General features: G+C 71.8%; 4 protein-coding genes across 10 annotated transcripts; 1 reads left to right on the top strand and 3 right to left on the bottom strand.

The window, feature by feature from the left end:
- Positions 1-1,232: 1,232 nt before the first annotated feature.
- On the bottom strand, positions 1,233-7,822 carry GPRC5C (G protein-coupled receptor class C group 5 member C). Of its 2 annotated transcripts, none has more exons than XM_048064566.2 (5): positions 7,323-7,822; positions 3,170-4,229; positions 2,624-2,718; positions 2,189-2,335; positions 1,233-2,002 (listed from the first exon to the last, which is right to left on the bottom strand). In XM_048064566.2, the coding sequence occupies exons 2-5, from the start codon at positions 4,185-4,187 to the stop codon at positions 1,970-1,972; spliced, it is 1,293 nt and encodes a 430-aa protein (XP_047920523.2). In that variant the 5' UTR covers positions 4,188-4,229; positions 7,323-7,822; the 3' UTR covers positions 1,233-1,969. The 2 variants fall into 2 exon arrangements, with proteins under 2 accessions (XP_047920523.2, XP_047920521.2); XM_048064564.2 differs by lacking the exon at positions 7,323-7,822 and adding an exon at positions 5,509-5,639.
- Positions 7,823-8,861: 1,039 nt separating this feature from the next.
- On the bottom strand, positions 8,862-10,390 carry GPR142 (G protein-coupled receptor 142). Its single transcript, XM_066979978.1, has 2 exons — positions 10,255-10,390; positions 8,862-9,805 (listed from the first exon to the last, which is right to left on the bottom strand). The coding sequence occupies exons 1-2, from the start codon at positions 10,388-10,390 to the stop codon at positions 8,937-8,939; spliced, it is 1,005 nt and encodes a 334-aa protein (XP_066836079.1). The 3' UTR covers positions 8,862-8,936.
- Positions 10,391-10,816: 426 nt separating this feature from the next.
- BTBD17 (BTB domain containing 17) lies at positions 10,817-18,142 on the top strand. Its single transcript, XM_066979976.1, has 3 exons — positions 10,817-14,658; positions 15,779-16,055; positions 16,611-18,142. The coding sequence occupies exons 1-3, from the start codon at positions 14,238-14,240 to the stop codon at positions 17,689-17,691; spliced, it is 1,779 nt and encodes a 592-aa protein (XP_066836077.1). The 5' UTR covers positions 10,817-14,237; the 3' UTR covers positions 17,692-18,142.
- Positions 18,143-18,156: 14 nt separating this feature from the next.
- KIF19 (kinesin family member 19) lies at positions 18,157-26,011 on the bottom strand. Of its 6 annotated transcripts, XM_066979972.1 has the most exons (19): positions 25,895-26,011; positions 24,298-24,378; positions 22,868-23,162; positions 22,626-22,762; positions 22,340-22,465; positions 22,081-22,263; positions 21,826-21,972; positions 21,631-21,753; positions 21,214-21,361; positions 21,002-21,146; positions 20,715-20,901; positions 20,360-20,513; positions 19,980-20,081; positions 19,778-19,911; positions 19,565-19,664; positions 19,408-19,492; positions 19,099-19,340; positions 18,760-18,982; positions 18,157-18,641 (listed from the first exon to the last, which is right to left on the bottom strand). In XM_066979972.1, the coding sequence occupies exons 2-19, from the start codon at positions 24,355-24,357 to the stop codon at positions 18,269-18,271; spliced, it is 2,964 nt and encodes a 987-aa protein (XP_066836073.1). In that variant the 5' UTR covers positions 24,358-24,378; positions 25,895-26,011; the 3' UTR covers positions 18,157-18,268. The 6 variants fall into 6 exon arrangements, with proteins under 6 accessions (XP_066836073.1, XP_066836075.1, XP_066836071.1 ...); XM_066979974.1 differs by lacking the exons at positions 24,298-24,378; positions 25,895-26,011 and adding an exon at positions 23,395-23,842 and having other exon boundaries at positions 18,382-18,641; positions 20,360-20,901; positions 21,002-21,361; ... (2 more) ...; positions 22,868-22,955; positions 23,052-23,162; XM_066979970.1 differs by lacking the exons at positions 24,298-24,378; positions 25,895-26,011 and adding an exon at positions 23,395-23,838 and having other exon boundaries at positions 18,382-18,641; positions 20,360-20,901; positions 21,002-21,361; ... (2 more) ...; positions 22,868-22,955; positions 23,052-23,162.
- Positions 26,012-26,028: the final 17 nt, after the last annotated feature.

Here is a 26,028-nt window from a genome sequence, read left to right as displayed (position 1 = left end):
CCGCCCCGCGCCGCAGCCCCGGCACAAAGCGCTGCCTGTTGCAGTGGGGCCGCCCCGGGCCCTGCGGCTGGCGGCGGCCGGGGGCTCCCGTGGTGCCAGAGGGGTCGGGGCCACTGGTGGCACCGGGGACGGCACGGCTCAAACCAGTCCCGGTGTCCTTGCGCAGGGCTGAGTGGGGACAGCGTCCGTGCGCCCTGGTTTTGGGGTGGCTGCTGCTCCCAGGGCTGTCTCCTCTGCATCCCCCCCAGCAAGGCGGTGCTGTACCACTGCTGGGTGCGTGCTGGGGACGCCGGTGCCCCGTGCGGGTGACCCGGGGACGGCTGCTGCGTGCCCAGCCTGGCTCCAAGCCCTGCTTGCAGGTGGCTGTGCCCCACGGGGGACACGCCGCGTGCCGCGCGGTGCCGGCGGCAGGGAGGAGGGCACGCTGCGGCGGTGACGGCCCTGGGGACCTTGAGCGCCTGGCGCTGCCTGGAGACGTCCCCGCTGCCTGCTGGCGCCAGGTAAACACGGGTGACGCAGCGCGGCCCCGGGGGCGCCGGCAGCTCCCGCAGCAGGGCTGGGCGCCCGCTCCAGCTGCACACCCCGGTAGCACCCGTGGATGTCCCCAGCCTTTGGGTGCCGACCCCTGCTGGGGCTGTGCCACGTCCCCGCAGCCGGTGGCGTTCCCAATAGCAGGAGGGAAGGCGCTGGCACGGCCGGGACACGGCGTGTGTGCCAAACTCCCGTGCGGGCACGGTGCTCTCAAGGAGAGCGGGTCACCCGCCTCCCCCAGCCACCGCCACGGAGCCATTTGAGGCCCTGAATAATTCATGGCGCTGCCGCTCGCTCGGCCACAGGCTTCCTGCCTGGCAGGAGAAATCGCTGCGGAGGGGAAAGGCAATCCGAGCAGGAGAAACCGCCCCCGACCTTGGCACGTCCTCCGTGCCGTGCCGCTTCCCGCCGGGCAGCCCATCTGCCCGCGGGCTGCCGGTCCGTGCCGCCCGCCCCGCGCGGTGCCGAGCCTGCCAGCTCCTGGCACGGCCGCCCCGTCTGCAGCCTGGCCCCGGCGCAGGCACCCCGGGGTGCCCAGGGAACGCGATCCCGGCCGGGGCCTTGCCTTATCCCCTTGGGGGCCGCGGCGCTGAGCGTGATGGCACAAAGGTGGAAGCCCTTGGCCACGGCACGGCCGGTGATGGAGCAGCGCAGCCGGGCACCCCTCGTCCCCGTCGTGTGCCACCTGCTACAGCACCGCGTAGGAAAACTCAACTTTAATGGGTCTGACCTGAAAAAAGGGGAGAGGAAGAACCAACGAGGGAGCCAGGAGGAGGGAGGGGGCCCAGCTCCGTCGATGCCCCCCCGAGGGTGATCCCCGAGCCCGGCGCGGGGAGAGGAGCGGAGGGGGAAGGCACCGAGAAGGCGGCCGGAGCCGCGGGGGGAGGCCACCGGGTGCCGGGACCCAGAGCGTCCCCCCCATCCCCTGGTGAAGGGGGAACTGAGGCACAGCGGGGTCAGCACTGGGAGAGCTCGGGGACGGCTCGAGGTCCAGCACGAAGGGGTGCAGCGCCCAGTCCGTGCCGTGGGCTCGCCTGCGCTCGGCTCAGCGCCTGGTGAGGCTCGTGGGGGGGCAGCAAGAAACCGGGGCTCAGCGCCGGGGCAGCCGCCCCGTGCCCCTGGCTGTCCGGCAGCAGTGTCCCTGGCCCCGAGGGGATGGGAGTCTTGTGAAGGCAGCAGTGGGGTGGCTCGGGGTGGCCCTGCAGGAGCCGGTCCTCGCGGCGGGGTGGGCAGCGGGTACGAGGGGAGCCGGGCAGAGCAGGCAGCTTGCGGGTGCCACGGCCGGGCGGCAGGGCGCTGGCTCCGGGGCCACATCCAGGAGTCCCCAGCTCAGGAACCAGCTCTGACGGGGGGCGGATGTACGAGGCGGGGAGGGACGAGACCTCAGAGGATCGGGACGGCGGGGCCGTGGCTGTGCTGGCGTTGCGGGACCCGGGCTTCACCACCGGTTCCTGCTGTACGGGGACTGCACCTACGGGCAGAACAGGATGGCGCCGGGCAGGCGTGACGGCACGGCACGCAGCGGCATCACCCTGGTGCCTGTCATCCCCACCCCTGCCCTCCCACGGGAGACGTCAAGGCACGGAAAGACTTTGTACCTGGGCGGGAGCCCAACCCTGCTGCCCCCCTCCCCGGCTCTCGTTGCTCATTAACCCACCTGGCTGCTCCTCCCGTCCCGCTGCGCCGCGGCGTGCCGGGCCTGCACGGCGAAGGCGTCCTCGGCTCGCAGCGTGGAGCTGGCGCTGCCCGCGGCAGGGCTGGCGGCGGTGGCGCGGGGCAGGATCATGTCGTAGGGACCTTCGCTCTGCGGGGGAAAATGGGTCCGTGGGGGCACCGGGAGCACCCGCAGCCCGCGGGCGCACTCCCTGTGGGGTCCTGGGGAGCAGCGTGGCATGGGGGGGACCCTCCCCAGTGCCCCATTACAGCACCCCTGGGCAGCCCATCCCGGCACAGTGCTCAGGTTCCCCCCGTGCCCCGCATCCTGGCCCCATCCCAGCCGCCCGTTATCAACCGGCCCGGTAAAAGCCATCGGCTAGGTAAAAGCCATCGGCTACGGGGAAGCGGCTGCCTCCGGAGAGGCGAGGGCTCTTACCGGCCCCTTGTGCATCAGAGCCATCTCCGTGGGCTGGTAGACGCTGGTCAGCAGCTGCCCGTTGTAGCCGCTGTACGGGGACACCGGCTTCTTGGCTGCAAAGAGACGGGGACGGTGAAAATGGGGGGGCTCACGCCCCTGTCACCGCCCCCACCCCACCTGCGGCCTCGTTAGCAGGTTTAATGAGCAGCCAGCTGCTCTGCGCCCTTCCCGGGGGGCGGGAGGGACGTCCCCGGGGTTTGCATCACTGCGGGGTGGGGGGCACCGCCCCGTGTTATTGTAGGGTCTCCCGAGCGCCGGCGCTCGGCGACACGTCCTCCTTTAGGAAGAAGCACGGCGCAGCGCCCGCCCCGGGGCGGAGGGCCGGGAGCCGCGGGCACCCCACGCCGGGGAGGGGAGCACCCCCGGAGCGGGTGAGCTCAGCCTAAACTGGTAAACCCAGCCCGGCGTGTTTTTGGGAGCCACAACAATCGCAGGCATCGTTCCCAGCCGCCCGGGCGCGTCGCAGCAGACGTCTCGCGGCCCCGCGTCGCGCCCGGTGCCTACCGAAGGAGGGCTCGTCCATGGAGAAGGCTTTGTTCTCCACGAACATGCTCTGCGACTTCTGCTCCTTCAGGATGGTCTCGTAGCCCACCCCGCGCGTGGGGTAGCCGTCATCCTCGTAGGCTTGCTCAGGGCCCCGCCGCGTCACGTGCGTCACCTCGGGGATGACGTAGAGGAGGATGAAGGCGCAGGCGTTGGCCACCAGTGCGATGGCCAGCGTGGGGTCGTCCCAGCCGGGCTTTTTGCCTACATGCTGGTTCCCGTAGAGGTACATGGCCGTCCACGCCACCCAGATGGCCATGGAGAGGCCGGTGGTGGCCAGGATGAAGGCGCCGTGCTTCCTCCAGCGCGTGTAGCGGCCGCAGAGCGCCGGCCAGGCGGTGCCGAAGGCGGCCACCAGCAGAACCATGACGTAGATGAGCGCCAGGACGAAGTCAGCGTCCGCCAGCACGCAGGGGTCCGCGGGGCCGCCCTCCCGCCGCGCCACGGTGATGGTGAGCCACTCGGCGTTGATGATGACCTCCACCAGGGCGAGGAGCAGGGCCACCACCAGCGTCACCCAGCCCCGCGGGCCCCGGTTCCTCCGCGCCAGGAAGTTGAGGGCGACGGCGTGCGCCAGCAGGCAGGAGAAGCAGATGCCGAAGAGGACGCCGAAGAGGAAGCGGCGGGAGGCGCAGGTGGAGAAGTTCGGCCCCACGATGAAGTCAAACGTCAGGCAGAACAGCCCGAACGTGCCCAGCATGAAGAAGACCTGCGTGGCCACCAGGCTCTTCTTCTGAGGGTCCTGCACGAAGGGCAGGCTGGCCACCAGCACGATGGTGAGCACGAAGCTGGTCACCACGCCGAGGCTGGCCACGGCCTCCACCGCGATGCCCCAGGCCGCCGAGAGGTCGCAGAGGTTGTAGTAGAGGGAGGAGAGGTCCTTGCCGCAGCCCGCCGGGGGGGTGCTCTGGGCACGGCCCGCGGGCAGCAGGGCCAGCAGGACGCAGGCGGCCGCGGGCAGCACCGCCGCAGCACCCATCCTGCACCGCGGGGCGGGCGCTGAGCGGGGCGTCCACGGACCCTGCGGGAAAGAGGAGGCGTTACGGGGCGCTGCCTGTGCCATGTCCGGGAGTTGGAGCACCCTGCCCACAGTCCCCGGTCAGGCATCTCCTGCTGGACCGTGGCTGGCGATGGGGTCCCGGTGAGCCCGGTCTGTGCCAGCACCACGCCGCAGCCCCGAGCAGCTCCGGGTGCCCCCGGACGGACGCACACCTCCCAGCCCTCCTTGCCTGGACGCAGCACCGTGCCCGCTGGCTTCCCGGGAGCACCGAGCGCGGGCCAGGGCCGGCCGCAGAGGTACCGCTCGGGGACGGGTCGGTCCCCTTGGCACGGCACTGCGCGCCGCACGTTCCCCTTTCCACTTCTCCTGTCCCACTTCCCTCCTGTGGCTCCGGGCACTGACCCAGCACAGGTCCCGTGTTTGGCCCCACTCAGCAGAGCTCCCCGCCGCACGCAGCCGCAGCCTGGCACGGCCCGGCACGGTGCGGCACGGCACGGCACGGCATGGCACGGCCCCCTGGGCACGGGGGTCCCTGGCCCCGCTGCCAGCCCCAAGGAGCGTGGGGTGCCCGTGGGAAGGAGGAAGGCGAGGGGAAAGCTGCAGCCCCCCTGTGCTCCCCCCAGCCAGAGGGAGGAAACCGGGCAGGAAACCTGCGACAAGGTCACCTCGGGGCTGGGACGGGGGCGGTCGGGGGCCCCACGTCGCTGTCCCCATCTCTGCGCCCCCCAAAGGCCCCCTCCTCTCCCCTCTCGGGGCCAGGCACCCCCCGGTGTCCGGGCTCTGCTCAGCCCCACCAAGCCGGAGCCACCCCATGAGATGGGGACGGGGCACCGGTACCGGGGGTGGGGGGGGGTGGGAAACAGCCCCTGCCGCCCCCGGCCCGGCCGGTGCCCCCCGCCCCTCGCAGTCCCCCCGCGCCCCCGAGCGGTGCCGGCCCCAAACTCGCCCGGAGCCTCCCCAACTTTGCGGCCAGGAGAGCCCCCGGGTGGACGGGTCCCGGTGCCGGTCCCATTTTCGCTCCCGGTGCCGGTCCCGGTCCCATTTGTGCTCCCGGTGCCGGTCCCGGTGCCGGTCCCATTTGCTCTCCTGGTCCCGGTGCCGGTGCCGGTCCCATTTCCCCTCCCGGTGCCGATGCCGGTGCCGGTCCCATTTCCCCTCCCGGTGCCCGTCCCGGTGCCGCTCCCGGTTGGGCTCCCGGTCCCGTTTACGCCCCCGGTGTCGGTTCCCGTCCCGTTCGGGTCCATCCCGGTGCCGGTGCCGCCCAGCCCCGCAGGTTTCACCCCCTCCCTGCCCCTCTCACCGGCTCCAGCGCCCGGTGTCCCGGCGGCTCCGCTCCGCTCCGCGCCGAGCCCCGAGCCCGCAGCCCCGTGCGCGCCTGCCCGGCCCGGCCCGGCCCCTCCCCGAGGTGCGCCGCTGCCGGGGGGGCGCGTCCGGGACCTGCCCCAGCGCACCGGGCTGGGGGGGGAGGGGGGCACCCACCGGGGGCTGGGGTGGGGGCACCCACCGGGGGCTGTCCCCAAACGGAGGGGACAGAACCGGGGCGAGGGGGCAGAGCTGGGTGGGAGCGGGGCGGGAGCCCCCCCCCTCCCCGAGCACCGGTGCGATGAGCGTGCGGGGGCTCAGCCCCCGGGGGCTCCTTGGGGTGACGGGGCCAGAACCGGGGTGGCCTCACCGACCTGGGGGGGGCTCTGCACCGGGCGCTCGCTGCGGTGCTGGGCCCCGTAACCGAAGGCGAGCAGCCCCGCGGCGGGGGCCCGAGGGGCCTCCCGGAGGAATGTCAGCTGGCGGCTGAGCCCTTGGCAGGGCTCGGCGGCCCCGGGAGAGGCCTGCAGCCGGCGAGGGGCTGGGGGCCGGGGCAGCCCCATCCCGGGGGGGTCGGTGGTCCCGGGAGCGGGGCTGGGAGCGAGGCTGACCCAGCACCCACTGCTCGGCCAGGGCACCCCGCAGCCACCGCGTCCCCTGGGGCTCGGGGATGGGGAAGAGCCGTGGGAGGCTCGGGGCACCCCGGGGACCTGTGGCCCTGCTGGCCCCGGAGGAGGTTTCCAGGCAGGCGCTGCTGTTTTGGGAGGGTGAAGCAAGAGGGTGAAGGATGCAGCCCAAAGTTCAGCGCGCCGCTGCCGGGTCCTCCCCCAGCCTGGGCTGGGACGAAAACAATCCGAGCAGACGGGGAGGCAGAGCCGGGGCTGGCAGCACCGTGGCACGGGGGGTGGCACCGCGGGGACGGGGTAGCACATCGGGGATGGGTGCTGCACCCACAGCCACCGTCCCTCCTGCCCTCTTTTTCCCTAAAGAGCGCTTGGCTGCAGTGCCACACCGGGGCAGGCTCGTCCCTGCCTGCGGGGGGGGGCACGCACCCCCTGTGTGCCCTCGCACGGGCACAGGAGCAGGGCTGCGGGGCCGCACAACGGGGCTCCGCTGCTCCCCCCCCCCCCCCCCCGTGGCCTCTTTGTGCCTCAGTTTCCCCAGGGAGTCAGGGTTCAGCCTTGGCTCAGCGGCGCCGAGAGCGGGGGCCGGCTTCCCCAGCGCCCCCGCTGCCCCCGACCCGTGCTGCAGAGAGGCCAGGCTGCACGCGGCTTCCTGCCGCGCTTCCTTCCGCTCACGGCGCGTTCCCGGCGGCTGCCTGGCCCGAGCCCCCGCTCCCCCCCTCTCCTCTGAGGCCGCCGGCCAGCATCCATCCTGCCGAGGCCACCCCGTGGTGCCTGGTGCTGGCCCACGTGTGCCCACCACGTCGGGTTGTTGCCCCCCCCCCCCCCCCCACTGTCCCCAGGCTTTCCCCCCTAGTTTCTCAGGAGGGGTTTTTGTAGGTCCTACAGGAACACCCCGCTGGGGAGGCACCGGGGGGGGGTAAGTTGGGTGCGATGCTGCCATGTGCCGGCGGCGTTGCAGGGCCGGTCCCGTGGCGTTGGGCACCCGGCACAGCCCTTTCGGTGCCCTGGCCGGGCTGGGGGGCGACGTCCCCCATGGCAGGGCTGGCGGAGCCGGACCCTGGCGGCACAGCAGCCGTGGCGAGGGGCTGGGGGGCAGCGCGGCACAGCCAGGGAGCCGCGCCAGGCTTCCTCGCGGGGAGAGCTTCCGAAAACATCGCCACGCCGGGCGCATTTTTTCCAGGCTTACCTCTCCTCCAGAGCCACGGGGCCAGGCGGCGGCACGGCGAGCCCAGGCCCAGCTCGGCGGCAGCTCCCGCTCGGCCTCACCTTGGCGAAGGTGAGGGCCCTACCTGGGGGGCCGGGGGGGGGGCCTCGTGCTCGCCCTCCCCGGCTGCCTCCCTGCCGCTGCTGTTTACGCTGGGGCTGGGGAGCTGTTTTCCATCCGAGCCGGTTCTGTCCAGCAGCGAGCCCCTCTCCGCAGGCGGACGCGGTTAGCACGTTTCCACCTCCCTCTCCAAGTAAATAAGCGCTGCCGAGGGGGGGGCTGGCGGCCGCCCTGGCCTCCGCACGCGGGGCTGGAGCTGGGGCCCAACGCTGCCCCAACGCTGCCCTTCCCGAGCAAGCCCCCCCCCCCCCCCCGCCCCGTGCCCCCCAGCAGCCCCCGGGTGGGCTGTGGGGTGGGAAATCCTGCGGGAGGGCGCGGGGCGGGTGGGAGGCGCTCGCTGCTCGAGTTAATGTCTAATCTGGTCCCGGTCCTGAAATGCCAGAATTAATGGAGCGAGCACCTCCCAGGTACCACCCGCCCCGGCGCGGTTGGGGTTTAACCCTGTCGGCAGGACCGGGGCAGCGGGGGCCAGATCACCCCCGGTGTAAGCGGGTCGGTCTGCCTGGGGGGGGGCTGGAAGGTGCTGGGGGCTGATCCTGCCACAGGGTGCTGGGTGCACGGCCCTGGGTGTGCGGTGGTGCCCGTGTGGGTCAGCCCCACGTCACGGAGCCGCTTTGGGCTCATTTTACGAGCAATGAGGGCCAAGGCAGGCAGGGGCCCCGCTGCCCCCCGTCCTGCCCCGCTCCTGGGCTCAGCCGGGTGGGCACGGGGCAGCCCAAATCCCCCCGGGGCCGGCTGAGCCCCCGCCACCGGGACAGCCCCACGGGTGCCGGTTTATGGGGAATTACAGCAGAAAGGCCGGGATTTTGGGGGGATTACGCTAAGGACTTTATGGGGGAATTAGGGAGGAATGTGGGGCCGCAGGGCTGGCGCTCCGAACCCGGCCGTGCCGGCTGAGCCCGCAGGGTGCTGGGTGCCAGGGTGCTGGGTGCCAGGGTGCTGGGTGCCAGCTCCGCTGGGCGTCCTGTCCCTGCCCTCTGGTGGCAGCTGGGGACAGGCAGGCTGGCACGGTCACACCGCGAGGGTGGCACCTCGTGGGGGGGTGCCCCACGTGGGTCTGGGGGGGATCACAGGATGGGACCCGGCCCCACAGAGCACCCGGGGTGCACCGGGCTGGGCAGGGGGACCCCACGCTCAAGGGGGTGCTGTGCCCCCGTCCCAGGCAGCCACACGGAGCTGGACTCAGGCAGATTTTGGTGTGAGCACAGACGTTTATGGGGGCAGGAGCAGCCCCATTACGCCTTGGCAGGGCCGCAGAGCTCGCCGGCACCCAGCCCCCCAGGCCAGCTGCGGTTCCTGGGGGCTTCGGTGGAGCTGCAGCGTGGGAGCAGCCCCGAGCCCCCCCCAACCCCACCAGCACCGCACAGGGTGGGCGCAGCCGGGCAGTGTCCCACGGGCAGGGTCTCCCAGGGTGCTGGGGGCAATGCCAGGGGCTGGGCGAGCACCGGGGGTCCCCGGCCGGTGGCAGCCCCCGGCTCAGAGCGCCGTGCCGGCCAGCAGCTCCAGGGGTTTCAGGGCCGGGGGTGGGATGCGGGGGTTTGCGGGGCGGGGGCCGTGCCGGGGGTGGGCCCGGAGCACCTCGCCCACCGCGCGGCGGAAGGTCTGGCTGACAAAGCAGTAGAGGAAGAAGTTGAGGGTGGTGCTGAGCATGGCCACCATGTTGGCCACGTCCAAGGCCAGGTGCACGCGCCAGTCCCTCCTGACCGAGGCCACGTAGAGGTGGCACATCATGACGACGGCGCGGGGCGCCCAGAGCACCACGAAGACGGCGGTGACGGCCAGCAGGAGCGCCGTGCTCTTGCTCAGGAGGGGCCGGCGACCCCCCGGGCGCCCCCGCCGCTTCAGCTTGCGGATGACGACCGAGTTGGTGGCCAGGAAGATGCCGCAGGGCAAGAAGTAGCTGGTGACGCAGTGCGCCCACTTGAGCGCCCTGTCCAGGGCCGTGGGGGGGTCGGCGTCGCGCCACGCGTCCAGCCACCAGTAGAAGGGGATGCCGGTGGCCAGTGCGGCGGCGAAGACGGCGGCGATGATCCTGCGGGTGCGCCGCGGGTAGGAGAGGGCGCGGTAGCGCAGCGGGTGGCACAGGGCCACGTAGCGGTCCACGGTCAGCAGGACGGTGACCCAGGTGGACGCGTGGTTGGCCGCGAACTCCAGCACGGTGACGGCGTGGGTGAAGGCGCTGGGCAGCGCCCGCGCCAGGATGGCCGTCTGCAGGATGAAGCCCACGAAGATGATGAAGACCTGGGTGAGGATGTCGGAGGTGGCCAGGGCCAGCAGGTACCAGTACGACGACTTCTTGGTCCTCGTGGCCAGGCGGGACAGGGCCACGGCGCTCAGCACGTTCACTGGAGGGGGGGGGGGGGGGAGCGGCGCCCGGCAGTGAGACCCCCGCGGCTCACAGCCCCCCCCGGCGCCGGGCTCAGCCCCGTGGCCCTGGTGGGGGGCAGCGGGGGGGGCGGGGGCTATAAATATCGCAGCGTGGGGGGGGATTTGCTGAGCTGATTAATCTCTTCCGTGTGTCAGCCCCAGCGAGGCAAATGCCATCTGTCCCTGCCGCTGGGGCACCCGCCGTGCGGGGCGGGGGTCCGCAGCTTGGTGCCGGCCCCGAGGCGGGGGGCACCGTGGGGGCAGGTCGGGACCCCCCCCACCTCACCACCCCAAAAAGGGCCGGGAAGGGAGCTGGAAGCAGAGGGCAGTGGTTGAGCTGCGGGTGCACGGCTCAGTGCCGTTTGCGGGCGAGGCAGGATGGGTGCTGTGCCCCCCCCCACCCCCCCCGCAGCCCCCAGCCCCTCACCTGGCAGCCCCAGGCCCAGCAGGACGCTGTAGTACACCACGGGGAAGATGCCGACCATGCAGGGTGACCGCTCCGGCTCTGGCCGCGCCGATTCACCGGCCCACGTCGCCGCCGTGCTGTTGGGCACCGGGACCATCGCCCCCCGGCATGCACCGGCTGCGAGGGGACACGGGGGGCATCGGGGGGACGAGGGCACCGCGGCAGGGGCTCAGCCCGGGGGGGGATCACGGGGGGGCTCGGCTCACCCCATGTCCAATGGGGCGTTTTGGAGCTGCCCACCGCGGGACGTGGGGACCCGGGATCCCCGCAGGGACACGGGGGTGACTGCCCCCTGTCCCCACCCCCACGGCGGAGGGCGCCCCCTCGTTATTTGCCCCCCTGACCCCTTTTTTATGGACTTGACAAAAATTGGCTGAAACCAAGGTGTCCTTGGCAGCTGCTGAGGGGCTGGGGCTGGGGCTGGCGGCCACGGCGTGGGGCCGGCGGCTGGGAGGTGGAGGGGACTGGGGGGTCCTGGGGGGCCCTGGGGGGGATTGGAGGGGACTGGGGGGTATTGGGGGGCCCTGGGGGGCCCTGGTGCCCGGTTGTGCCCCCGCGCAGGATGCGGCCCCGCGCCCCGGCCCATTCACAAATCCCTGCCCCACGCCCTGCGCTCCTATTGGCTGGGGGGGGCAGGCTGCAGCCAATCAGAGAGGCGCCCTCCGAGTGTGTGTTGGGGGGGGGGGGAACCCGAGCGCTGATTTCTGATTGGTCAGAATCCCCCCAAATTAGCATCCCCTGAGTGAGGCGCGGGGGGGGGAGGATCCCAATCCCAATCCCAATCCCAATCCCAATCCCAATCCCAATCCCAATCCCAATCCCAATCCCAATCCCAATCCCAATCCCATCCCTGTCCCAACACAACCCCCGCTGCCCCCCGCCCCTGTCCCACTGCCCCCTGCCGGGGGTTTGGGGGGGGGGTCCCAGCCCCGCTGCCCCCCCCTCAGGCCCAGCTCAGCCGAGCCCCGAGGCCAGCGGAGGATCCGCGCCCCTGCCCCGGGACTGTCCCCAGCCCCCCCCAGGGCAGGGGGGTCCCCGTGTGTCCCTCCCTGTGAGCTGGGGGGGGGGGGTTTGGCCCCTTGTCCCAGGGGATGGAAGCACCGAGCCGGGCGGCCCCCCCCCTGCCCCCAGCTGGCGGGGTGGGAGAGGGGAGAGATGTCAATTAACTGCAAATTAGATCTGGGTGATCAGCAGGCCCGGGTCCTTTGTATCCCCGGGGGACGTGGGCATCGATTGGTGGCAGCTGCGGCACGATCGCGTTAACCCTTCCCCAGCCCTGACCCCATTTGTTCTGCGGGGGGGGTGGCCCCCACCCGAGGGGGGCTCTCACCTCGGTGGCCCCTCTGCCACCCGCCGGGTGTGCGGCGGCACCGTCAGGGGGGTGCCTGTCCCCACCGGTGGCTGTGTCCCCAGGGCCGGTGCCCGCGGCACGGCGCAGCCTCCCAATGGGTGGGGGGATGCGGGGGGGGGGGGGACATCCCCGGGGACAGGGCTGGGGGCCATGGGGAGGCTGAGCCAGCCCCGAGCGAGGGTGACAGAGCTCGGCCCCATGCCAGCACTGAGGGGATGGCGGCCTGGGGTCCCCAGGGTACCCCAAGGGCCGTGTCACCACGGGGGCGCACAGGGCTTTGCTCACCCACTCGACTTCCCCCCCCCCCCCGGAGGGTGGAGGGGACCCGGGGGGGCTCAGGGCAGCCCGCGGCTGACACTTTGCTGTCCCCTCCCCAGCGCGGGTCCCCGGGGCCTTACCTCCGGGACAGACGGACACGGCCTCACCCCTGCGCCGGGGCCAGGTTTGTCTGGGCGCAACGTGAGCGTGTGCGCGAGTGTGCCTGTGCCCCGTCCGCCTGCATCCACGTCTGCCTCGGCGCACAGGGGGCAGGCTGGAGGGAAAAGCCTGCCCGTGCCTCAGTTTCCCCAGCAGCGCGGGGACGTGGGGGCTGACTCCCACCCTCCCCAGCACCCCCCCCCCCCCCGTGAGCACCCCCGTGGGGCTTGCAGGAGCCGCCTGGCACGGGTCGCTATGGTGAGCCAACCCTCCCCGCAATTAACGGGGCCGGCGCCGCTGCTTTCTGCAGCTCCCCGGGGTTTGGGGGGGGCCGAAGGCAGCACCCCCAGCACCAGCCCCTTGGCACCCCATGTCCCTGACCCCCCCAGCACCCTGCCCCGTGGCCAGCTGATGGGGGACAGCCCCCTGGGGGGGGGACGTGGAGGGTCCCCGGCCCCGTGGGACGGAGCCCGGGCTGGCACGGTGCCGGCGGCCGCTGGGCGCACGCTCCCGGCAGGCTGTTGCTGTGCAGGCGCTGGTTAAATGAGGCGGCGGTGGATGTGGTGAGCCATTAACCCGCCGTGCCGCCGCGGGGGGCCCCGAGCCCCCCGCCGGTCCAAGCCCCGTGGGAGGACAGGAGCGCTCTCCCAGGGTGTTCGCTCTCTCTGCACTGTGCGCTTTGGGTCCCCTGCCCCATAGGCTGCAGAGCTGCTGGCTGGGCACAGCCGAGGGGCTGGGTGCTCTGCACTCCCCTGTCCACCTCCTGGAGCTCTCCCTGTCCCCACCAGCCCCCACGAGGAGCTGGGCAGCGTCTTCCCTCCCCACCTCCTCCGAGCGGGGCCAGATGGGCACCCCCCCGGAGCTGCGGCCGCATCTGCCCGCACCCAACATCTGGAGCCCCCGGCTAAGCCCCTGCTCCTCGCTCATCCCCCTTGGACCACAGCACGGCCAGGCTGTGCTGGGGGATGGCGCTCCTCACCCCCGCGTACCCATCCTCCTCCAGACGCTCTGGATCCGGCCCCTGTCCTCGAGTCCCCTCGCCGGCACGGGAACGCCCCCAGCCGCGGCGGCACGGTGCCAGGACCCGGCAGCCCAACGCAGAGGGGCAGATGGGCTGAGCCCCCCCCTGCTTGGATGGAGCCCCCCTTCCCCTCCACGGCCGTCCTGCCCCACCACACACCCCCATGGCCCCCCTAGCACCCCCCTGTCCCTCCGACAGCATCCCTCCTGCTGCTGGGTGTCCGCCGCCGGCGCTGGCACGAGCGTGAACGGCGCGGGCGCCTCGCCGGGTTTGCGCCTCGCCCAGCGGCTTAGTGCCGGCGCTGCCATAACGCGGGTGCCGGTGCTAATCCCATCATCTCGGAGCCGCTCGGTGACCGGGAGCTGGCTAATGTGCGGCTGCAGCCCGAGCGGGGCACGCCGCTGTCACACGCTGAAGGTCACAGCATCGCGCGGCAGTGTCCCCGGGAGGGGGGGGGGGGGTGACCCTCAGTGCCCCCGCCTAACGAAGGCGTTAACGTCCCGCAGGGGTCCTGCTGCACCGGGGGGGGACCTAGCGTAGAGGTCTCGGGGAGCAGCGTGAAGGAGCTGAGCTATGGGGCAGGGGAGGCTCCTGCCTGTGCCCGGCGTGGCAGCCCCCCTCTGCCTCCATGGGGAGCCCCACGGGGGTTCACAGGGGATGCCGTGCCCATGTCTGTGGGGTCTGTCCCCTGCTGTGTCCCATGTGGGGGCTCCAGACCCCGCTCCCCACCCCAGGGGGGGTCACTGGGGCCACAAACAAAAGTGGGGTTTGCTCAGGCTGCACCAGACGTTCCCACGCAGAGGGGTGCCCACCTCCCACGGTGCCCAGCTGCTGCAGGGAGAAGGGCGACGGCCCCCATCCCGCCCCCATATCCCCATCGCCGTTACCCGCACATGGCACAAGGGCTGCGGGGGACAAATGCCCCCCCTCCAGCCCCACTGCGAAGCCCCGCAAGAGCCACGGGGGCGGGCGAGGGGCCAGCGGAGGCCGTCCCCGGGCAGCCGCGCAGCACACGCAGCGCCTTGGCTGCAAAGGCTGGGAAAAGGGCAGGCAGTTCCTGCCGGCGGCCCGGATGCCATGGTGATGGGAGGGCGAGGGCCGCATGAATACCCATGAGCAGGGGGAGCGGGGAGGCCGCTCTGCGCTGTGCCCTGAATGCAAAGACCCCGCACAAAGGGCCGTGGCCGCGCGCGGGGCCATCGCCGTGCCGCGGTGCCGGGGGCGAGCGGTGCCGGCCCCGCACGGTGCCCGGGGCTCACCGGGGTACCCCGGCACAACGCCCTGGGGATGCTGGACCGGGGGCCAGGGTGGGATGGATTGGGGCTGGGAGCCGTTCCCGTGGTAACGGCGGGTCCCAGTTTCCACCAATCGATGTGGCGGCGCGGGCTGGGAGGGCTGGGAGGGCTCGTGGCCTACATAAGCCCCGGCGGGCACCGCGCGCCCGCGCCGTGCCGAGCCGCCGGCAGATGCACTTGCGAAGCCATGGTGAGGCTGACGGGCGCACGGCCCGCGGCCGCCCGCCGCTGGGGCTACGCTGCCACTGCCTTCCTCCTCCTCCTCCTCACCGTGCAAGCCGGTAAGGGTGGTCACGGTGGGGGGAAGGCGTGGAGGGGTCCCGGGGTCCCAGCCCCGCTGTCCTTGCCGTGTGCCGGGGTGGGGTTGGACATGGTGCGGGTGCCTGGTGACGGTTGCGGGAGGTTGGGCATGGCTCTCCGGCAGCCGTGGTGTCACGGGGAGGGCTGGATGTGGCTCCTGGACGTGCCCCGTGGTGCCTGGGGGCAAGGGCTGGGCTCCCCGCTGCCCAGGGCAGGCTCGGTGCTGTGGGCAGAGGTCAGGGGCTGCGATCGTCTCCCTGATCCCCATTCAGCCAGGCTTAAGCCGGCGCTGGGATGGGAAATCTGCGGGATCGCCGGCCGGCAAGAAGCAGATTTGAGAGACGGAGCCGAATTCCCCGAGGGGAAGATGCTCCGAGGGGGAAGATGGGAGACGTGCAAGGCGTGCGGGAGGGAGAGGAGCGGGAGAAAGGCTCCCCGTACCCGCCGGAGCTCCAAGCCCGCTGCTGTGCATTCCCTCCCAGCCCCTCTCCCTGCTGCTGGGGGCTCGCAGCACCAGCGGGGAGGCAGTGACCGTGCCAGGAGCGGGCACAGCACCGCGTCTGCCTGCCCAGCAGCACCCCCCCACAGCAGTGCCGGGCCGTCGGCACCCCCAGCCTGCCTGGCCCGCGGGGAGCCCTCCAAAGCCATCAGCCCTCGTGTGCCCCCCCGTGCCAGCCCGCCCGGGATGCTGGGGGTCTGGGGCAGTGCCCAGGGCAGGCTCTGCTCGCGCCGGGGACAGGACGGGGGCCGGCAGCCCGGGCTGGGAGCCAGCCCTGCCCGGCACGGGGCCATTTCCCAGCATGGCCCAGCCTGGGACACGGTGGTCCCAGCCCTGCTGCTGCGGAAAGGCAGCTTGTTGGCTCCAGAAGACACGACTGTCCCCACGTCCCCTTGCCCTCCCCACACCTCCCCTTGGCACCAGCCAGCCTTTTGGCACGGGGAGGAGCGGAGGGAGGACGTGCACAAAGCGAGGCTTCCCCAGCCCCCCCGTTATCCACGCGTCGCCCCGCAGCCGGGCTCAACTCCCCCACGTCCCGCTCGGCTCTGCCCCAGCTCCCCGTGCCCGGGGCGCGGCGCTGTGACTGTCCCATCTCCCCGCAGCCCAGAGAGCCGACCTCGGCGGCGACGCCACGGCTGCCACCATCAACCACTCGCTGACGCTGCTGCAGCGGCTGCAGGAGCTGCTGCAGAACGGCAACAGCAGCGACTCGGTGCTGCGGGTGCGCACGGCTGCCTCCGACGAGGCCAAGGTCTTCCACACCCACCAGCTGCTGCTCGGCCTCCAGAGCGAGGTCTTTGAGGGCCTCCTCCGCAACCAGAGCGTCGTCACCCTGCACGAGCCCCCCGAGACCGCCGCGCTCTTCGAGAAGTTCATCAGGTGTGCGGGGACCCCGCGGGATGGGGATGCCCAGGGGGATGCCAAGGAGGGAGATGTTCCCCTGGGGACAACGGGGACTTGGTGGGATGGGGATGCCCAGGGGGATTCCAAAGAGGGAGATGTTCCCCTGGGGACAGTGGGGGCTTTGTGGGATGGGAATGCCCAGGGGGATGCCAAGGAGGGAGATGTTCCCCTGGGGACAGCGGGGACTTTGTGGGATGGGGATGCCCAGGGGGATGATCTGAGGAGGGAGATGTTCCTCTGGGGACATCGGGGACTTTGTGGGACGGGGATGCCCAGGGGGATGAGCTGAGGAGGGGGGGACGCTCCCTTGGGAACCACAGGGACCTCACGGCATGGGGACAGCAGGAGGGGTGCAGCCAAGTGGGGACAACGCCACTGGGGACTGTGGGGACCCTGCAGGGTGGGGATGCTGCAGGGTGCAGCCAAGGAGGGAGGTTGCTCCCCCGGGGACCTGCTGGAGCCCGAGGCTGCGCAGCGGGGTGGGAAGGGGCTCGGGGGACAGCGGTGTCACCGCGCCACGCTCCGCCCCAGGTACCTGTACTGCGGGGGGGTCTCCATCCTGCTGCACCAGGCCATCCCCATGCACCAGCTGGCCAGCAAGTACCGGGTGTGGGGGCTGCAGCGCGGCGTGGCCGACTACATGAAGAGCCACCTGGCCAGCGAGTCGAGCCAGGGCCACGTGGTGGGCTGGTACCACTACGCCGTGCGCGTCGGGGACACGGCGCTGCAGGAGAGCTGCCTCCAGTTCCTGGCCTGGAACCTGTCGGCCGTGCTGGGCAGCGCCGAGTGGGCTTCGGTCAGCGTGGAGCTGCTGCTGCTGCTGCTGGAGCGCTCCGACCTGGTGCTGCACAGCGAGCTGGAGCTCTACACCGCCGTGGAGAGCTGGCTGAGCCGGCGGCAGCCCGAGGACGCGGTGGCCGAGCGGGTGCTGCGCGCCATCCGCTACCCCATGATCGCGCCCAGCCAGCTGTTCCGGCTGCAGGCGCAGTCGGCGGTGCTGGCGCGGCACCACGGCGCGGTGCGGGACCTGCTCTTCCAGGCCTTCCAGTTCCATGCCGCCTCCCCCCTGCACTTCGCCAAGTACTTCGACGTCAACTGCAGCATGTTCCTGCCCCGCAACTACCTCGCGCCCAGCTGGGGCTCCCAGTGGGTCATCAACAACCCGGCGCGGGACGACCGCAGCACCAGCTTCCAGACCCAGCTGGGGCCCAGCAGCCACGACGCCGGCAAGAGGCTGACCTGGAACGCGCTCTTCTCGCCGCGCTGGCTGCCCGTCAGCCTGCGCCCCGTCTACTCGGACTCGGTGTCGGGCGCCGTCCAGGCGGCGCGCATCGAGGACGGCCGCCCCCGCCTCGTCGTCACCCCGGCCATGAGCAGCCCCGACTTCGCCGGCGTCAGCTTCCAGAAGACGGTGCTGGTGGGCGTGCGGCAGCAGGGCCGCGTCTTGGTCAAGCACGCCTACAGCTTCCACCAGAGCTCGGACGAGGCGGCCGACTTCCTCGCCCACGCCGACCTGCAGAAGCGCACCTCCGAGTACCTCATCGACAACTCCCTGCACCTGCACATCATCATCAAGCCCGTCTACCACTCCCTCATCAAGGCCAAGAAGTAGCGGGGACGAGCCCTCGTCCCGCTGCCGCCGGACTGGGTGCGCGGGGCTCTGCCTCTCCAGCCGTCCCCTTTTGTAGCTAGACAGAGGTCCCCGTGCCGGGGGTGCCCTGGGGCTGTGCCCCCCGCTGCCCACCCCTGCCCGGCCGTCCCACTGCAACCCCACATCCCCATCGCTGTCCCTGGGTGCCTGCGGGGAGCTGGGGATGGGGAGCTCTGGAAACACGCAGCCGGGGGCTCAGCCTGTGCTGGGCTCACAAACCCAAGGGGCACCAGGGTGGGGAGAGGGACAGCCCCCGTAGTGCCACCCCGCAGCCCCCGCGGCCGCAGCTCGGAGCGTGGCAGGGCAGGGGGGGGTCCCAGCTGCCTCCCCTGGCAGAGGACACTTGTGGGGTGCAGCCCCCACTCGCAGCCAGCAGCCGCCTCGCCCCTGCCCGGGCATCCCTTACCCCTTCCTAATAAAAGCAGAAAACAAGCACGGGGATTGCGGGGGCGTCTTTGGGGTGTCCTCCACCCCTGGGGACGGGCGGCCACAGGGACATGTCGGCTGTCACACCACTCCCAGGCTCAGCACGTCTCATTTAATGCCACCCAGCAGGACCAAAACCCAGCCTCATGTCCTCTTCTGCTGGTCCACAGCAGTGCCGGGCAGCCGGCTGCCTCCCATGCCGGGATGGGACCACCGCATGCCCCCACGGGGCTCGGGGCCCTGCTTCAGTAGAGGTTTGGCACGGGGAGAGCGGCGTGGCCGGCCCCAGCAGGGGCTGTGCCAGGGGCTGGTGCTGGCAGCTCTCAGCCCCCTGCCTTGGCTCGGGGCCGGCCGCTTGGCTCAGCACCGGCAGCTCCGTGCACCCTTGCCGGAGGCCCCGGTGCCGCTCGCCACGACGCAGCCGAGCCGCGGGTGCTGGCCCTTCCTGGTGCTGTTGGGGACGGGCAGGGACGGGTCCCCAGCACCTGGGGGAAGGATGATGCTTCAGCTGCAGCCCCGGGGCTGCCCCGAACCCGTGGTGCTGTCCCCGTGCTGAGGGGGGGGGGGGCTGCGTGGTGGGCGCAGGAGGGGGTGGTGGCTCACCTGGCTGCTGGTTCTGCGGGGGCCTGGCTCTGGGCAGAGTTTTGGGGGGCCCCTGGGTGCCAGCTGCCCGTGTCCCCACCGGCACCGTGGGCTTGGAGAGGCTCTGCAGCATTTGGGAGCCTGGGGGGGCCACGAGCTGTGGGACGGAGCAGGGACCGTGGACACAGCGGTGTGGGGAGGAACCAGGCTGAGCACAAGGGGCGCATGCACAGGGTGCTGACAGCTGGGTATGGGTTTGGGGGTGACAGAGGGAGCTTGTGGTGGCCCCCCCAGCCTGCCCTGCACCCTCGGGGCACGGTGCTGCGGCTGGCGGCACGGCCACCCTGTGCCTGCACCTACCCTGTGGCCGGTGGCCTCGAAGGACCGCGACCTCCTCCCCTTCCTCCTTTTGGCATCCAGCGACCCTTCCCTCGTCTCCAGCTTCTTGCGTGCCCACAGCCGGGTGCCCAGGGAGGGGCTGGGATGGGTGGCCCCCAGGCAGGCGGCTGTCCCCCCCGGGCTGTCCCCACCCGGGGTGTGGGACCAACGCTGGGTGGCCTTGGCTGAGAGTCTCTTGGTGCTGCTCGACGTCTCCCTGCTCTCTGCGGCACAGCAGCACCATCAGGGGGGCACAGCCGCCCCCCCGGCCCCACTGCCCACCCCACTCACCCCTGCGTCCCACAGCCACCTCTGAGCCGGTCCCACTGCCCAGGGAGGTGTCGTGCTGGGTGTTTGTGCTGGCCTGCGGCGTGCGCTGCTGGGGCACACAGCACCCATAAACACCCCCACCTTGGGGCTTCGGTGCTGTGGGCAGGGCTGTGCTCACCTCTAGGGCCACCGTGCCGCGGCTGGGCAGTGGGATCGGCACCACCGCGCTCCCCTTCCACCCTGCCCGTGGGCTCGTCTTGAACACGGGGCTCGGGGCGCTGCCGGAGCGGGGACACCCCTTACCCTCAGCCGCAGTGGCTGTGGGGCACGCACAGCCCTGGTGCACGCAGAGGCAGAGGATTCACACCCCAGCCTGGTCCCACGGCCGTACCTGTCCCCCTTGGGGTGCAGAGGTGGCCACGGTGCCGTGGGGTGCCTGGGGTCCTGCGCCCTCCCTCTGTCCTGCTCTGCGTCCAGCAGGCTCTCTGCTCTGGATGCCCGTGGGATTTGGGGCAGGGACGTGCCCTGGGTGGGGGACAGCGGGTGAGCACCCAGCCTGGGGACAGCGCGGGGCCGGGGCCCCCCTGTCCTACCTCGGGGGGGGCGGTGTCCATGCGGTCGGGGACCCCCCGGCAGCTCCTCCAGGTGGGTCTGGTACAGCTCCTGCAGCGCCCGCGGCACCGACAGCCGGCGGTCTGCTGGCGAGGGCACGGGGTGAGGGGCAGCGAGGGGGGGCAGCGCTGGGGCTGTGTCGCGACCCGGGGGGGACCTCGCTTCGTGACAGCCCCGTGACACTGCAGGAGCCCCAGCAAGCACCAGACCCCTTATCACGGCACAGGCACGGAGCGCCCACCCCCATGGGAACCCTGGAGGGGGCCCCTCATGCTGCAACACGGCCACGCTGTGCCCCGACAGGAGCATATCGCGACGTGGCCCATCTGTCGTGACAGGGTAAGCCCCAGGAGGGACGCACCGGCGATGAGCTGCCGCTGCTGCTGGACGATGCGGGCGCAAAGGGCGCGGGGCCGGTGGCTGCCCCCGAGCAGGGAGCGGGGGCGCAGCTCCGCGGGCTCCTGCAGCCCTCGTGCGTGCTGCTGGCTCCGCTGGAAGCACCGTGCCAGCTCTGCCTGCGGGCACGCAGCGGGGTCACCACCCCTGCAGGGCCAGCAGCCCTGCCATGGGGCCACCACCCCTGCCAGGGGGCCGCCACCCGTGCCATGGGGCCACCACGGTGCACGGGTGCGGGCAGAGCTGCCGGGGGATGCCCGCAGGGTGAGCCCCAGCCCAGCTCCCTGCTGATGTGGGTTTCATCCACGGGGCTCCCAAACCTTCTGCTCCCGGAGCCTGCCCTGCTCCTCCGCCAGTGCCACGAAGCTCTCACATGCCACGGCCACGTCGGGTGGTCCTGGTGCACCTGACTTCTCGTCCCCCATGTCCCAGTTCCTCTGGGTCTCGCCGGGACCATCCGGCTCCCTCTGCCCCTCCTTGCCCCACCGCCGTGCCCTCTGCTCCCAGCTGCAGGGAGCACGGGGTGGTCTCAGCACCGCTGCCCGGCTCTCGGGGGATCCTGGCTCTCTGGGGTCCCCAACCTCAGAGGGGCTCTGCACCCCCGTACCGGGAGAGGGCGAGGAGGTGCCGGGATGCCTCCAGCCGTGCGCGCAGCACCGTGCCCTCCAGCTGCAGCAGGCGCTGGCGCAGGGCCGCCTGCTCGCGGCAGGCACCGAGCAGCTCCTCCCGCAGGCGGCCCAGCCGGACCTGGGCTGGGGACACGGGGCGTCAGCACCGAGCTTTGTGGGTCTGGGGGAGCACGGCAGGGGCTGGGGGTACCCTGGATGTAGCGGATGTCCCGGCGCTTGCCTGGCGCCGGCTCGGAGTCCTGCTGCCTGTCGGGGTGCAGGATGTCCCTGCGCAGGTTGGCCATGGTGCCACCACACTGTGCCACGCAGCACGAGGCGCTGAGCAGGTTGTGTCTCACCTGGGACGGGGATGGCGTGAGCACCCCACGGCCCCTGCACAGCTCCTCCCCACGCAGGGTCCCCAGGTGGGGTCCCTGAGCTGGTCACCCAGTGGGGTCCCCAAACAGGGTCCCCACGCAGGGTCCCCGAGCAGTGGGAGGCTGTGGAGCAGGGACAAGCTCCTTGTGCCATCCCTGCTGGGGGCAGCGGGGCCAGGGCTGCTTGGGGACAGGTCAGGAGAGGGCTGGCAAGGGCTGGGGGCACAGTGCCTGTGCCCCCCCGATCCTACCTTGGTGCGGATGCTCTTGGCACGGTCGGCGTAGGCGAGCGTGCTGCGGGACTCCTCGAAGGCGGTGCTGGCGGGGCTGATGTGGGCGATCATCACCGTGCGGCTCTTGCCCCCCAGCGAGTCCTGGCCGCGGAGAGCAGAGCTGAGAGGGGTTGGGGGGCAGCAGCCCAGGCCCCCCCCAGGCCCCCGCCGCACCTTGAGCAGGCGGGTCAGCTTGCTGTCGCGGTAGTTGATGTACTTGCTGCCCCTCGTGCTGCTCAGCGCCTCGATGCAGTTGCCCAGGGCCAGCAGCGACCTGTTGATGTGGGCTCCCTCCTTCATCCTCTGCCCGCGGTTCTGCGTCTGGGCCAGGGGGAAAGAAGGCAGAGGGAAAAGCCTGGCAAAAAAAAAAAAACAAAAAAACAAGGCCGGGGGCTTCCCAGCCTTGCATCCCCCATGGGGGGGTCGTACCTGTGCTGCCCGCTCGGAGCCGGCCAGGTCGATCATGAGGAGCCGCCCGCGGCGCAGCGCCGTGCCGCGGTGCCGCTGCCGCACGGTGACCTGCAGCACGGCGTGGGAGCGCGACGACGTGCCGTTGGCGGCCGTGGGCTCCTGCCTCCGCCGCCGGTTCCCCCTTGCCAGCAGCCGCACGACCTGGGGCAGACGGGCAGCACTGGGCAAAGGGGGGGATCGCCGCCCCCCCGGGACCCGCGGGCACCCCCTGCCTCACCTCCTCGGCGCTGGTGGCCGAGACCTCGGTGAGGCCGGCCACCTGGACGGTGCCCCGGGCGTCCTCCCGCAGCTCCAGGTAGCCCAGCGAGGGGTTCAGCAGGTCCCGCAGCGTCTCGTTGTAGATCTGGGGGGGCGGTGGGAGCTGGGCACGTCCTGCGTGGCGGGGGGACACACAGGGTCCTGCGCCGCGGCACGCCGGGGGGTGAAGCCCCCAGCTTGGGGCTGTGCCGCTCGCTGTCCCCTGCCCTTGTTGGAGAGGGGACGTCCCCGCTCCCCCCCCGCACCTCGAGGTAGGACATGGAGACCTCGTACTCCGTGTCCCCGCCGGCGTCCTCGATGGCCTGGAAGAGGTCTCCCAGGGCGCGGGCACAGACGCCAGGCTCGCCGTCAGAGCCCAGCATGGTGTGGGTCTTCCCGCAGCCTAGTGAGGGGGGACACAGCTCACCAGGGGCCGCCCCCCCCCGCCCTGCAGCCCCTGCTGTGGGGCTGGCTCGCTCCCGGGCCCCCCCATCCCCATGCCCCTCACCGGTGGGGCCGTAGGCGAAGACGGTGGCGTTGGAGCCGGAGAGGACGCCCGCAACGAGGCCGCGGGTGGTGGCACGGTACACGGTCTCCTGTGGGAGGGCGAGCGGCCCCGGGGCACGTCCTGCTGCCCCACACCGTGCCCCCAGCCTCACGTCCCCGTGCCCTGCCAGCCCCGAGGGACGCACCTGGGTGGCCGAGGCGTCGAAGGCTGCGTCGAAGATGTAGCGCTGCTCCCGGGGGTGGCTGGCGCGCGGGACGTCATCAGGGGCTCGCGTGGGGTCTCGCAGCACCACGACCTGGCGGGGGACCCGAGCGGGATTCGTGTTTCAGAGCCCAAACGACATCGCCTGGGGGCTGTCGGAGGGCTGGGCAACGCAGCCCCTGCACCAAGCACCCTGCCCTGACGCCGCCCGCATCTGCCCCGGGGCCACGGCCCGCGCTGAGCCCGGCTCTGCTGCTGGCTGCCCTGGGTGCAGGGCGCAGGGTGCAGGGCTGCAGCCCCCCATCCCGGCTCTCCAGGCCGTGCACCCCACATTGCCCGCCACAAACACGCTTTGAGGGGCTCCCCGTGTGCCTGCCAGGCTGGGGAGCGGGGCACGGAGCCCTGGGGGCACCCCGGTGCGGGGACGCGCTCCCCAACGGGTCTGAGCCCTGCTAGGACTCGGTGCCATCCCCTTGTTTTGCTGCTGCGCCCTCGGTGCCGGGGAGCAGAAGGTGCAGGGCCGGTCCCGGTGCTGCCGGCGCAGGGCCCTTTGTGCTCCTCAATGTCCCTTTGTCCCCGGGCCGGGGCTCAAAGCCAGCTTTGTGCGCGGTGCCAGGGGGCACAAAGGCACCTCTGTGAGCGCAGCGCCCAAGGTGCCCGCTGCCCGCGCACCTCGAGCCGGTTCTTGATGCTGGCACGCCACAGGGACCCTGTTTGTCCCTTTTTTGCCCCCCCCCCCCCCCGCACTGTCCCCAGCCCCCCCAGCTTGCAGGTGATGCCAGGGCGGGGGGGGCCCAACGCCTCCCCCACCACAGCTGCCAGCATCCCTCTGCCTCCCGTTGCAATGCAGATTTTGACCTTTCTGGTAACACAAACCTCAAAAAAAAAAAAAAAAAAGCTGCCCTGCTTCCACCGAGCCCCCCCTTGCACAGCCACCGAGACCCCACTACCACCCCGGGCTGGGGACAGGGGGTCCCGTGGGGGTCCCATGGCCCTGCAGGAAGGGGGTCTCCTGGCCCAGAGCCCCCCCCAGAGGTTTTATCTTGCTGCTTTGTCACTGCAGGGTCCCTGCAGGGGCAGCCGGTGCCCCCCAGCCTGCCCTGCGTTGGCATCACACGTGGCACCGGGCGCAGCGGGGTACCTCCCGGGGCGTGCCGTGTTTTGGGGGTCCCACCGCACCCCGGGCACCCACAGACCCCCCCCGTATCCTGCACGGGGTCCCGCCGTACCTGCTCGTCCACGCGGTGGGTGATGGGCTTGGCCCCCTCCTGCAGCTCGGCTGCACTCATGGGATGGATGCGAAGAGCCACCTGCGAGACGCGGGCGGTGAGCGCGGGGACAGGGGGACACGGGGACACGGGGACACGGGTATAGGGGACACGGGGACATGGGGACATGGGGACAGGGGGGGGACACGGGGACATGGGGACACGGGGACACGGGGACAGGGACCTGCACGCGGGCCATCGCCTGCAGGACTGCGCGGCGCAGTCTGGCTGGGGGCTGGCACGGCAGGCAGCTTATGCAGCCCCCGGGACCCCCCCCCCCATGCTGCAATTAGAGGTTCGTTTTCCTGGGAAGAAAGCGAACACCGCTGGCACCGGCCTTAAAGGGGCAGCAAGGCCTCCTGCTGGCACCGGCCCCCCCCGTTGACGTGGCGCGGGGACGGGCGACACCGGGAGCGTGGGGGCCGTGGGAGCAGGCGCCGTGCCTGATGCACCCGGGGACCCCAAGGGCCCCACCAAAGCACCCCGCAGTGCTGGGGTCGGCCACCCCGTCCCCCTCCACGGACGTGTCCCGGAGCCGCCTCCGTGCTGGTGTTGCCCTGCCCCAGCCCCGTGGGACCCCCAAATCCTGGTGTCCCGGTGCTGCTGCCCTTGGGGACAGCGTGCCGCCCCCCTCCACCAGCCCCCACCATCAGCCCCCGGTCCTGGCTGTCCCCTGGTGCCGTCGTGTCCTCGCCGGGGCGTGGGGGCCAAGGGGAGCCCAAAACAAGTGAAGCCCGGTGTGGGGTGCGTGGGGTACACACTGGTCCCCGCTCTGCAGCCCTGTCCCTCGATGTCCCCCGCTGCCCAGCCCGCCTCAGCTCCTTCCCCAGCCCCCCGGCTGTCCCCCTGCCCTGGTCGGTCCCCTGGGGCTGTGCCGTAAGCACCACGGCAGCGCGGCCACCCTTGGGGACACGGTCCCGCTCCGCGCCCTCTCCTGGCTGCACCGGTGGCCCAGCAGCAAGAGCTGGGTGACAATTCACCGTCCTGTACAGGTCACGGCCGGTGCATGCCCTGTGGAAGCACCTTTCCACCTCTCGCCGCCGGTACAATTAGCGCTGGCCCTTAACGAGGTGCTCGGCTGAGCTGGTGCCAGGCTCCCTCCACGCGGGGAGACCCCAAGGAGCTGCTCGGGGGCTGGGACGCTGCACAACGAGGCAGCAGCGGTGCTCAGCTGGGGTCTGGGGACCACAAACCCCGTCCCCCCACACATGCAGGGTGGCTCTGACAGCCCGCGCCTGCCCCCCATGCCCGGAGCGGTGCTTCGGAAGGGTCCTGCCGCAGGGCTCACCCCCAGCCCCGTTGCGGGGGTGCTTCCCCCCCCCCGGCAGCCCCATCCCCTGCCACCAGCCGTGCCGTGGGGCGAGCACAGCGGGCAGCTCATTAATAATTGACTGGTGGATAAGCCGCCAGCTCGGCGGCTCCGTGATAACAGCCGGGCTGTGTTTACCCAGCGCTGATAACCCCGGCCCCCGGCACCGCAGGGGGGTGAAGCAGCTGGCGGGGCGAGAGGGGCTTCGTCTGCACCGGGACCCCGCTGCTCCTCGGGCTGGGGACGCACCACAGGGCACCCCGCTGCTGCTCCATCACGGTGGGCTTTGCTCCGTCGCCTGGCCAGAGGAGGGGAGGTGGAAGGGAGAAAGGACGCCGCCTTCCCACCCTCTGCTCAACGCCGCCGTGACAAAACAGGAAGCG

Source organism: Anser cygnoides, chromosome 19 (assembly GCF_040182565.1).
Source record: "Anser cygnoides isolate HZ-2024a breed goose chromosome 19, Taihu_goose_T2T_genome, whole genome shotgun sequence".
NCBI lineage: Eukaryota > Metazoa > Chordata > Aves > Anseriformes > Anatidae > Anser > Anser cygnoides.
The sequence above is the reverse complement of the archived record's forward strand: the minus strand, read 5'-3'. Positions and strand labels throughout refer to the sequence as shown.

What these genes read in the sequence shown, in the direction of transcription:
- GPRC5C (XM_048064566.2), bottom strand. Translation starts at nt 4,187, where the DNA reads ATGGGTGCTGCGGCGGTGCTGCCCGCGGCCGCCTGCGTCCTGCTGGCC. An exon ending in CTCTGATGCACAAGGGGCCG is followed by an intron (nt 2,336 to 2,623) that starts GTAAGAGCCCTC and finishes TTTCCCCCGCAG; the next exon opens with AGCGAAGGTCCCTACGACAT. An exon ending in GGGACGGGAGGAGCAGCCAG is followed by an intron (nt 2,003 to 2,188) that starts GTGGGTTAATGA and finishes TTCTGCCCGTAG; the next exon opens with GTGCAGTCCCCGTACAGCAG.
- GPR142 (XM_066979978.1), bottom strand. Translation starts at nt 10,390, where the DNA reads ATGGTCCCGGTGCCCAACAGCACGGCGGCGACGTGGGCCGGTGAATCG. An exon ending in GCTGGGCCTGGGGCTGCCAG is followed by an intron (nt 9,806 to 10,254) that starts GTGAGGGGCTGG and finishes CCCCCCCTCCAG; the next exon opens with TGAACGTGCTGAGCGCCGTG.
- BTBD17 (XM_066979976.1), top strand. Translation starts at nt 14,238, where the DNA reads ATGCAAAGACCCCGCACAAAGGGCCGTGGCCGCGCGCGGGGCCATCGC. An exon ending in CCTCCTCACCGTGCAAGCCG is followed by an intron (nt 14,659 to 15,778) that starts GTAAGGGTGGTC and finishes ATCTCCCCGCAG; the next exon opens with CCCAGAGAGCCGACCTCGGC. An exon ending in CTCTTCGAGAAGTTCATCAG is followed by an intron (nt 16,056 to 16,610) that starts GTGTGCGGGGAC and finishes GCTCCGCCCCAG; the next exon opens with GTACCTGTACTGCGGGGGGG.
- KIF19 (XM_066979970.1), bottom strand. Translation starts at nt 23,537, where the DNA reads ATGGCACCGAGTCCTAGCAGGGCTCAGACCCGTTGGGGAGCGCGTCCC. An exon ending in CGGCCACCAGCGCCGAGGAG is followed by an intron (nt 22,264 to 22,339) that starts GTGAGGCAGGGG and finishes CGTCTGCCCCAG; the next exon opens with GTCGTGCGGCTGCTGGCAAG. An exon ending in GGTGGCTGTGGGACGCAGGG is followed by an intron (nt 19,341 to 19,407) that starts GTGAGTGGGGTG and finishes GCTGTGCCGCAG; the next exon opens with AGAGCAGGGAGACGTCGAGC.